Genomic DNA, 12,235 nt, shown 5'->3' with positions numbered 1-12,235 from the left:
TTCCCCAGAAGCAGTGGTGTCACCTCATTTTTGCTATTCTTGTTCCTGCCACCTGCCTGACGGAGCATATGTTGCGTAGTGTTGCAGACTCAACATCTTTCAGAATACAGTGTAAGGCTAAGTTCATGTCCTGTAGTTATCCATTAGAGCGGATCCGTTGGGAAACTGATTTCTGCCGAAACTGATTTTTTTTTTTACAGGGGAGTATATGGACAACGGATGCGTTAACGGATTGCTATTTAACCATCAGTTGTACTTGCATTTGTAACTAATTTGTTGTTTTCTTAATGGGTCTGTTACAAATGAACGATAAATAGCAGATCCATTGTCTATAGACTACACATGTTAAAAAGGATCCGCCGACGTGCGTTACTTAACAACAGACAAAAAAGTTGTTTTTGCACAACTTTTTTGCAAACAGATCTATAATGGATGATTACTGGACACGTGAACCCACCAGTCTTACTGGAACATAAAGACGGCCCAACACTGCATGACTGGATTGCTTATTCTTAGGGGTACTTTGCACGCTGCGACATCGGTAACAATGTGTTACCAACGCTGCAGCGATAGTCCCTGCCCCCGTCGCAGGTGCAATATCTTGTGATCGCTGCCATAGCGAACATTGTCGCTACGGCAGCTTCACATGCACTCACCTGCCCTGCGACGTCACTCTGGCCAGCGACTCGCCTCCTTCCTAAGGGGGCGGTTCGTGCGGCGTCACAGCGACGTTACACAGCAGGCGGCCAATAGAAGCGGAGGGGCGGAGATGAGCAAGACGTAAACATCCCGCCCATCTCCGTCCTTCCGCATAGCCGGCGTGAGCCGCGGTGACGCAGGTAGGAGATGTTCTTCGCTCCTGCGGCTTCACACACAGCGATGTATGCTGCCGCAGGAACGAGGAACAACATTGTACCGTCGCTGCAGCGGCATTAATAGAAAGGGACCCTACACCGATGATATGATTACGACGCTTTTGCGCTCGTTAATCGTATCATCAAGGATTTACACACTACGATATCGCCAGCGACGCCGGATGTGCGTCACTTTCGATTTGACCCCACCGACATCGCACCTGCGATATCGTAGTGTGCAAAGGGCCCCTTAGGCCTCATTCACATTTATCCTGTTTATTTACTAGCACATTGGTAAGATATTGTCTAGTTGTATACTCACATACTATACTTTTCCAAAAATGAATGCAAGTAGAAGATTTTCTTGTAGCATTACATTTCAAGCTCATAAAATGTGCAAATACATTAGGATCAATGATCAAGTTTGAGACTTCACCCATCACGTTACGGGGGAGATATATAAAAACTACAGTGGAGTTTCCCCGAACATTGAGATTACTGCTCACCACAATGTCACTGTGGCTTTTATAAATCCCCCTGATTGTGTGTGTATGTGTGTGCGTATTATTGCTATGTTTGCACATTCTCTGTATCATGCAGGGCACAGCAATGCATCCAAGAGAGTATGATTACAGGGATCGTCACCCATGAAAGCTGCACATCCTCTCAACTAACTCCCCTTCTGTTCTTATTTCAGCGGGCGCATTCATTATAAGGACATGTACAGTTTGTTACGGGTTATATCCCCACCGCTGGGTTTGGGGAAGAAATGCCCCCACAGGGTGGCCTGCAAGGTTTGGAAAACCATTACAAAAAAAAACAAAAACAAAACCTAAAACAAAAATGAAACACAGAACGAAACTTCCACAACCCTTACCCAATATACCCATCCTTCCTTCTCTCACCCTTAGATAATATTCCTTTCTCCCCTCCTTCAAAACTTAGCCCGTTATTCCCTGCAAGAGTTTAAGCGGAATGCGCGTTGCTTTCACCTACCTAATATTAATATATATATAACATATATATATTCTAAGACAGAGCTGTACTCAGCTATGTACACCTTGTGCATCTGTTCTCTTTGGCTGCTGGAGGGAGGGGGTGGGTCCCATAGCAGCTAAAGGGTATATAGTCTTACGGAAGAAGCATGGGCTTGCTGGGTGTACCGGGGTTTCTGGGCACGATTTTTTTTTTTTGACTGAAGGGGAGGGAGCCTGCTTTTAAAGAAGAAAAAAAAATCTGCTTGATGAAAGGGGGGAGGGTGCAGAGGGGTCTCAGGGGGGCTCCATTAACCATTCTGGATCTCCTTTCATATTTCATAAACCTCGCTCCCACACACCTCCCCCCTTTTACCACCACCACTGAAAACATCTTCCTCCCTGCTTCCCAAATTCCCTTCCTAATTCATACTGGCAGGACAAGGCATAATGTTTTTCCTAACACACCTGTACTGGAGAGAGGTTGTAAAATGAGAATTCTCCACCTGCCAATAGCATCCCATAGGAATGTTGACAAATGAAAGCTTTAGCCCTTTGTAGCTCCGGGGAGAGACACTTGCCGCCCGCTCCTGAATGATATGACGTAGGTGTTTTGGGTTGATATGGATGTGAGGTTCGGTGACTTCCTCTGCGTCGTCTCCTCAGGTAGTGATAAGTTGATCTAATTTCTTTTCACACCTTTTCTCTCCATGTTTCTTCAGATCCCGACCCCCCTTTCCTCACTATGTCCTGAGATATACTCTCTCATGTTTATCTTCCTCTCATTTTTTCTTCCTCTTTCTTCCTATTCTGTATTCAATCTACTCCTCTTGTCATGTTCCTTCTATACTTTCTTGCCATCATGCATCTTACATGCTCATGACTAAAACCCCCATATATTTAATTCATTCCACGTTCATTCATTCCATTTCTTGTAAATGTACATTTGATGACACTACTTCCTCCTTCATAATTGGTTTGTCCTTATTTCACTTATTATTTATTTCAAATATCCATGTTACCTGCTTGTCTGCTTTGACCCTTTCTTCCCGTCCCCCTCCCATGTGTATTAATAATGACCAATCTTATCTTTCCTCACCATGCAACATTCATTCCCTTTCATGGCCCATTTCCCTTTTTCCCTCCGATAAATCCACCTTCCTCCTTTCCATGGCTCTGTGGCTCCTTTCTCTGTTCCCAGGGGTCGCATGAAATACACAGACTTGTATGAGATGCTCAGACTAATCTCGCCTCCCTTGGGTCTGGGGAAGAAATGCCCTGCTCGAGTTGCTTATAAGGTAGATCCCTTCCCTTCCCACTACCATGATTCTTACCCTCTTTTCTAGTCCGTTCTTGGGTCCCATAATGTAATTTGCCGGTTAGAGGTAACTTAACACTCCTGCTTGGCACCTTTGTGCACTCACCAACCAGCAGAAGGGTTAAGGAGTACCCAATAAGAGATCCTTTATGCCAGGAGCCTCTTGTCCCTGGAAGCCTCTTAATGGCATTTTTGTCTTTTGATGTTATATTTTTGGTATTTTGACGTGGAGATGTGCCGTCACTGTGTGCGTATGTCTTTGACATGTTCTGTATGTTGAGTGACATTGACAAGCTCTGTGCTAAAGAAGGGAGAGAGTTTTAGCTAATAATACCACGCTCTCTCTTATGAGGTCAGCTTGTGAACCACAGGTAAAGTTAACAAAGTATCACCATTTAGTCAATGGAAAACAAAGTATACTATCTTTATAAGGTTTTACCCATATCACATGCATAGAGAAGAAAGAGCCCCTTCATAAAACTGAAATGGGGTCCGGCTCTTTGCGCCATGCTTCCGCTATTCTAAATACGGAGGGATAGAAGTGCCTCTTCGTCTCTGCGCTTTGTAGGAGAGAAGGGCTGTATAACCCACAGGGGTTTCCACGGACTACAGACTACTAAATTACTGGCCTATAGTCTTGGGGATCCCCTTTCTGCAGGTTATCAATTTTATTGTCCTGGAATGGTAAACCCTTTTAGCATTGTTACCAGGTTTGTCCAACGGCGTTCCCTTCTACATCAGGAGGTGAGTGGCGTTTATGACGTTGGGTTGATACATACTTGCACCATCAGCAGCTTTCATATACGTATCCTATTTATAAGACTAGAAGGGGCACAAAACCAGCCGATCATGCACATGTCCTGGCCGGGATGTGTAGCTGCAATGTCACCGACGTCATTCGTCTCACAATGCGGAAGAGAGCCATGCTAGACAAACTCTTTTGGAGGGAAAGCCCATCTATGGAAAAGGGTGTGGGATCATTCTGGGCTACAAGCTCAATGACAGCTGTATGGGATGTGGCTACAGGACATAGATTCTTACAGAACTTTTGTTGATAGACATGTTTTATACAGATGTCTGTCAACAGGCGGCCTGTAGCTATGTAATAATACAAGGCCAGACTATCAGAGCATTCTCTGCTGGCTTGTTCTCTAGTTAGAAGATCAGTGAAGGTTACTTTCTATGAGATCTGGTGATCTGTGCATCTAAAACCAGTGCCAGGTTGGTGGGTACTCTATTGATTCATGACAAAATCTTCTTCACTTCTCAAATGCTTAAATATTTTGGAACAGTTTAATGGCTTTCAAATCAATGGTAATTAGCCACAATACATAGTGACTTGCAGGTGTCAAGGTACATGGCAGATCTGCTACTGTAATTACGGTGGCAAATTGGTGTCTAGATATTTGGCACAATGGATTACTGGTCCTTAGGCACATTGTGGTGTAGACTAATATGAATAAGTGGTACCTCAACCTCTTGGTATGGAACTAAGAGTCTGAATGTTCTTATTTCAAGACAATATGGGGTGTAGTTATATATCTATATGGCACTTTATTTGGTGGTATAAAATGGTAGTATAGGGGTCTGGTGCATTCTGTCATATGTGGGGGGGGGGGGGGGGGGGTTCTTAGGACAATATGGTTCCTAGCTCTCCAGTTACAAGTGAGAGAGGATTGGAGATCTCTGGTTATATGGCCTAATCATGTGTAGATTTCTATGGTAGAAATGTGTGATTTCTAGGAACAAATCAGATTGGTTTCTAGATCATTTGTAACATGGCAGAAGGGTCTGCAAACCCTAGAGAATATTACTGAATATTCAGTAGACTTCCCAGTATATCCCCCATTAGCCTGAAGATCTCAATAAAAGGTGGGTTAGTCTTTTCTTTTTACAGTGCTAAGATGATAAAATAGTATTTAGTTCTGAATGGTTGGTAGACCTCCAGGTTATATTTTAGGGTATATAGACGCACATCGTTGAGTGGTCTACATAGTTTGGCTTACTGCTCTGTACGTCTCAGAGCATGTGGCAGAAAGAGCTATTGATTTTGAGTTTGGTTCTAGGTCGATGATAGGTTTATGGAAAAAAAAAAAACCTATACAGAAGTTTTTCTGAGAACATGACAATGGAGTGTGTATACTGCTCTACATTGAAATAGTATATACGTGTATTGGCGTAGATCAAAATGACCTACAGGTTTCACATGTGCTTTTATATATATATATATATATATATATATATATACATATATAGGATTATGTCAGGTTGCTGCGGTCATTGAATGGTCAGCCTGTGTGCTAGGTCTGCTAGGGGCTGTAGTTGTCCTAGTCCTGTATCACATACAGATGAATCTATCGCTCTTTCTTTTGCTGTCTCTGCATTCCTTATTCTTTTATTTTGTGTATCTTCCTCTCTCTTGTCTCTTCACATTCACACTGGTAAGTGCACAATGCATTGGAAGGATGATGCAGGCTGACCTAACCCTCCTCCCTTCCTGCTTGACAATTATCCTGTTGCAACAAGATTTAAAATAATGATTTACAACCATGAATTAATGAAAGCTGTGCAGGATAAGTGATGGACATGGGAACAACATCTGTTTTGCTAGGGCAGATATATAAATGCCTGATGGTGGGGGAGACATGACATTTCCCCTGTCTACCTTTTTTTTACAATGTCCCTGTTATCACAAAACTTTTTTTTTTGTATGTTTCATTTTATAGTTGTGATATTCAGCTTTGGATTGTAATAGATGTTCGTGATTAATCTGTGAGACTATAACACCTCTGTCCTCTATCTACGTTGCATATGACATTTTTATGAAAAAGGTCAAAAGGGGGCAGTTTTCACTTTGATTTTATCCCCACTGCTTTTAAGAGTATTTTTCTTTTTTAAAATCCACCATATGGTTTTAGAGATATTGGTTTTATTTATTGCTGCCAATTTGCTGTTTATTTTTATTATCTTCACCAAGAAGGCATTGCTAGCAGGATCCTCTGGGGCGTGTCTTTAGGCTGCTCTGCATTAGTAGCCTGTGAGCACCGCCCACTTGGCAAAGAGCATACAAATTTGCATATTGGGTGCACTAAATAAAAACTCCCATATCTCCGGAAGTGTATGGAAAAAAATGAAATACTCATGGGAGCAACAGAGATAAAATCAGAGCAAAAACTACCCACTTTTGACCTGATGATCAATTCTTTTTAAAGGGTTATTCCCATCTCCAAGATCCTGTCCCAATAATAAGAATATTAGCAAATACCTCCAATTAGAAATGTAGTATAACTCTATTGGTTCATTATGTCTCTTACCTCATGTGCAGGGCATTGCAGGACCTTAGGTATCAATGGTTACGAGCACAAGCAACTAACTGTCACTATATGTGTGGTTGTAACCATTGATATCTAAGGTTCTGCAATGCCCTGCACATGAGGTAAGAGACATAGTGAATCAGGAGAAATATACTACATTTCTAATTTTGGACATTTGCTAATATTATTATTATACCTATTACATATTAGGATATGATCTCTTAGATGGGAATACCCCTTTTAACGTTACATAGTATCTGACAGTGTCCATACAGTAGCTTCACCTACTGCTTTATTGTACTTAACAATATATTCTTTCGGCATCTAATATTTCAACCTCACCCAGCTCTAGTTTATTTGTGCCATGTAGCTGGAACATTGACAAATCTTTGACAAGTCTACAAGTTAAGTCAAAACGTTCAGTGCTAAAGACTGTAGGGGGAACACAACCCAGTTGAAAATGAATTGCTGCTCATTTAAAAATAAGAAAAATACCATTAAAAATGTCCTTTCCCTTCACCTTAGTAGTAAAAACTGAGTTCTTTCTATTTCTCTACAAATCGGGCTTCGCCTCTCCGCTAGTGACTGCAACCTTCCTCAACCTAACAACTTTCAGGGTAATCAAAACCGCTGGCGGACACAGACAGAAAAGGGCCCCTGTGTGAGAATAAAATATGGGCCCTTTGCAGCTCAAAAGCTCATCAAAATGCTCAATTCCACCTGCTTTGGAGGCGGTAATGGGCCCCCCAACCTCTTGGTCCCCTGTGCGACTGCACAGGCTGTACCAATGACATGTCCACCTCTGATCAAAGCACCCACCTACAACATCTCAAGGAGTGACATTAGCAACCCAATAACCATCCCAATAATCACACCACTTCTGGACTAGATGGCAACACCTGACTGCCGAGTGCATAAAGGACGGGAAGTAAAACCCAGTAATCACATATTTCTAGTCACCAGACTGGGTCTTGTCCCTCCCGGGCTTACACTAGACCAGTACATGCCCTCCTGTGCTTCATCACATACCTCTTCTGTCCTTCTATTTTCCTCTGGAGGGGGCATGTTCCACATGTAAAGCAGCTGATCATACAATACTTCTGAGGTACAATGTATGATGGAGTCATCTGGTGAGCATTTCTATATTTCTAAAAAGTTCAAGGGAATCTGTCAGCAGGCTTTTGCTCCTCCATCTGAGAGCAGCATAATGTAGAGACAGAGACCCTGATTCCAGCCATGTGTCACTTACTGATCCGTTTGCTGTTATTTTGATAAAATCAATGTTTTCTCTGCTGTAGATCTAGCTGATGAATATGCTGGACTACCTGCAGCATGCCAAGTAGTCCTGTAATGAAAATCTACTGCTGTTAATCAGTGATATTATCAAAACTAGACTAAGCAGCCCAGTAAGTGAGACATTGCTGGAATCAGGATCTCTGCCCCTACATTATGCTGCTCTATGAATACGTGGTTAAAACCTGGTAACAGATTCCCTTTCAGAAAACCCATTTAGCCAAACTAATATCTGTCTAATTCCTACACTTTAACCATCACAGCTTGCATTATATCTGCCATATTTCCACAGTATATCTAGAATATACTATTTACAACTTATATTTTTCCAAAATGGAGATAAAGAGAAAACGTCAAGTGAAAAACCAAGCCTTTATTTATTTCTCGTGTACGTTACCTATAATTATACTACTGCTCCAGTCTCATGTTATATATGTTCTACATTTACATTATACCTATACTATTACTCACACTATATATCTGTATCTACACTATACCTGTATTATTACGCACATATTACATTACATATGCCCTCTATATACACAAAACCTATATTATTACTCACACCCTACATTATAGATCCCCTGTATATACACTAAACCTATAATATTACTCACACCCTACATTATAGCTGCCCTCTATATACACTAAACCTATATTATTACTCACACCCTACATTATAGATGCCCTCTATATACACTAAACCTATATTATTACTCACACCCTACATTATAGATGCCCTCTATATACACTAAACCTATATTATTACTCACACCCTACATTATAGATCCCCTGTATATACACTAAACCTATATTACTCACACCCTACATTATAGATGCCCTCTATATACACTAAGCCTATATTATTACTCACACCCTACATTATAGATGCCCTCTATATACACTAAACCTATATTATTACTCACACCCTACATTATAGATGCCCTCTATATACACTAAACCTATATTATTACTCACACCCTACATTATAGATGCCCTCTATATACACTAAACCTATATTATTACTCACACCCTACATTTTAGATGCCCTCTATATACACTAAACCTATATTATTACTCACACCCTACATTATATATGCCTTCTATATACACTAAACCTATATTATTACTCACACCCTACATTATAGATGCCCTCTATATACACTAAACCTATATTATTACTCACACCCTACATTTTAGATGCCTTCTATATACACTAAACCTATATTATTACTCACACCCTACATTATAGATGCCCTCTATATACACTAAACCTATATTATTACTCACACCCTACATTATAGATGCCTTCTATATACACTAAACCTATATTATTACTTACACCCTACATTATAGATGCCCTGTATATACACTAAACCTATATTATTACTCACACCCTACATTATAGCTGCCCTCTATATACACTAAACCTATATTATTACTCACACCCTACATTATAGATGCCTTCTATATACACTAAACCTATATTACTCACACCCTACATTATAGATGCCTTCTATATACACTAAGCCTATATTATTACTCACACCCTACATTATAGCTGCCTTCTATATACACTAAACCTATATTATTACTCACACCCTACATTATAGATGCCCTCTATATACACTAAACCTATATTATTACTCACACCCTACATTATAGATGCCTTCTATATACACTAAACCTATATTATTACTTACACCCTACATTATAGATGCCCTGTATATACACTAAACCTATATTATTACTCACACCCTACATTATAGCTGCCCTCTATATACACTAAACCTATATTATTACTCACACCCTACATTATAGCTGCCTTCTATATACACTAAACCTATATTATTACTCACACCCTACATTATAGATGCCTTCTATATACACTAAACCTATATTACTCACACCCTACATTATAGATGCCCTCTATATACACTAAACCTATATTATTACTCACACCCTACATTATAGCTGCCTTCTATATACACTAAGCCTATATTATTACTCACACCCTACATTATAGATGCCCTGTATATACACTAAACCTATATTATTACTCACACCCTACATTTTAGATGCCCTCTATATACACTAAACCTATATTATTACTCACACCCTACATTATATATGCCCTCTATATACACTAAACCTATGTTATTACTCACACCCTACATTATAGATGCCTTCTAGATACACTAAACCTATAATATTACTCACACCCTACATTATAGCTGCCTTCTATATACACTAAACCTATATTATTACTCACACCCTACATTATATATGCCCTCTATATACACTAAACCTATGTTATTACTCACACCCTACATTATAGATGCCTTCTAGATACACTAAACCTATAATATTACTCACACCCTACATTATAGATGCCCTCTATATACACTAAACCTATATTATTACTCACACCCTACATTATAGCTGCCTTCTATATACACTAAACCTATACTATTACTCACACCCTACATTATAGATGCCCTCTATATACACTAAACCTATATTATTACTCACACCCTACATTATAGCTGCCCTCTATATACACTAAACCTATATTATTACTCACACCCTACATTATAGATGCCCTCTATATACACTAAACCTATATTATTACTCACACCCTACATTATAGATGCCCTCTATATACACTAAACCTATATTATTACTCACACCCTACATTATAGCTGCCCTCTATATACACTAAACCTATATTATTACTCACACCCTACATTATAGATGCCCTCTATATACACTAAACCTATATTATTACTCACACCCTACATTATAGATGCCCTCTATATACACTAAACCTATATTATTACTCACACCCTACATTATAGATGCCTTCTATATACACTAAACCTATATTATTACTCACACCCTACATTATAGATGCCCTCTATATACACTAAACCTATATTATTACTCACACCCTACATTATAGATGCCCTGTATATACACTAAACCTATATTATTACTCACACCCTACATTATAGATGCCCTCTATATACACTAAACCTATATTATTACTCACACCCTACATTATAGATGCCCTCTATATACACTAAACCTATAATATTACTCACACCCTACATTATAGATGCCCTCTATATACACTAAACCTATATTATTACTCACACCCTACATTATAGATGCCCTCTATATACACTAAACCTATATTATTACTCACTCACACCCTACATTATAGCTGCCTTCTATATACACTAAACCTATATTATTACTCACACCCTACATTATAGATGCCCTCTATATACACTAAACCTATATTATTACTCACACCCTACATTATAGATGCCCTGTATATACACTAAACCTATATTATTACTCACACCCTACATTATAGCTGCCTTCTATATACACTAAACCTATATTATTACTCACACCCTACATTATAGATGCCCTCTATATACACTAAACCTATATTATTACTCACACCCTACATTATAGATGCCCTGTATATACACTAAATCTATAATATTACTCACACCCTACATTATAGATGCCCTCTATATACACTAAACCTATATTATTACTCACACCCTACATTACATATGCCCTCTATATACACTAAACCTATATTATTACTCACACCCTACATTATAGATGCCCTCTATATACACTAAACCTATATTATTTCTCACACCCTACATTATAGATGCCCTGTATATACACTAAACCTATAATATTACTCACACCCTACATTATAGATGCCCTCCATATACACTAAATCTATATTATTACTCACACCCTACATTATATATGCCCTCTATATACACTAAACCTATATTATTACTCACACCCTACATTATAGATGCCCTCTATATACACTAAACCTATAATATTACTCACACCCTACATTATAGATGCCCTGTATATACACTAAACCTATAATATTACTCACACCCTACATTATAGATGCCCTCTATATACACTAAACCTATATTATTACTCACACCCTACATTATATATGCCCTCTATATACACTAAACCTATATTATTACTCACACCCTACATTATAGATGCCCTGTATATACACTAAACCTATAATATTACTCACACCCTACATTATAGATGCCCTCTATATACACTAAACCTATATTATTACTCACACCCTACATTATATATGCCCTCTATATACACTAAACCTATATTATTACTCACACCCTACATTATATATGCCCTCTATATACACTAAACCTATGTTATTACTTACACCTTATAGTATATTTATTCTGCATATTTACTATAACTATTCTATTACTCAAGCCTTACTTTACATATGTCCCATATTGTCTTTCGTCTACAGCAATGATTCCCCATCTCCAGTCCTCATTGGCCCAAAGTATAGATGTAGTGGAAATGTAGGAAACATAAAAAGTGAGGTTAAATATTAGGTATAAAGTAAACAAGTGTTTCCCAAACTCCTGTCCTCACAGCCTCTGA

General features: G+C 38.9%; 1 protein-coding gene across 10 annotated transcripts in view; it reads left to right on the top strand.

The window, feature by feature from the left end:
- Nucleotides 1–12,235, top strand: part of CACNA1A (calcium voltage-gated channel subunit alpha1 A) — a 405,981-nt gene that overhangs the window by 274,883 nt on the left and 118,863 nt on the right. For 7 of the 10 annotated variants that reach the window (XM_075346633.1, XM_075346629.1, XM_075346627.1 and 4 more), the window contains one exon: nt 1,552–1,648. In XM_075346633.1, coding sequence (XP_075202748.1) covers nt 1,552–1,648 — 97 coding nt within the window. Of the gene's footprint in view, nt 1–1,551; nt 1,649–3,029; nt 3,127–12,235 lie in introns of all 10 variants that reach the window. The other 3 variants (XM_075346630.1, XM_075346628.1, XM_075346625.1) reach the window with 1 other exon arrangement.

The sequence above is a fragment of the Anomaloglossus baeobatrachus genome, chromosome 4 (assembly GCF_048569485.1).
Source record: "Anomaloglossus baeobatrachus isolate aAnoBae1 chromosome 4, aAnoBae1.hap1, whole genome shotgun sequence".
Classification (NCBI taxonomy): Eukaryota; Metazoa; Chordata; class Amphibia; order Anura; family Aromobatidae; genus Anomaloglossus; species Anomaloglossus baeobatrachus.
The sequence above is the reverse complement of the archived record's forward strand: the minus strand, read 5'-3'. Positions and strand labels throughout refer to the sequence as shown.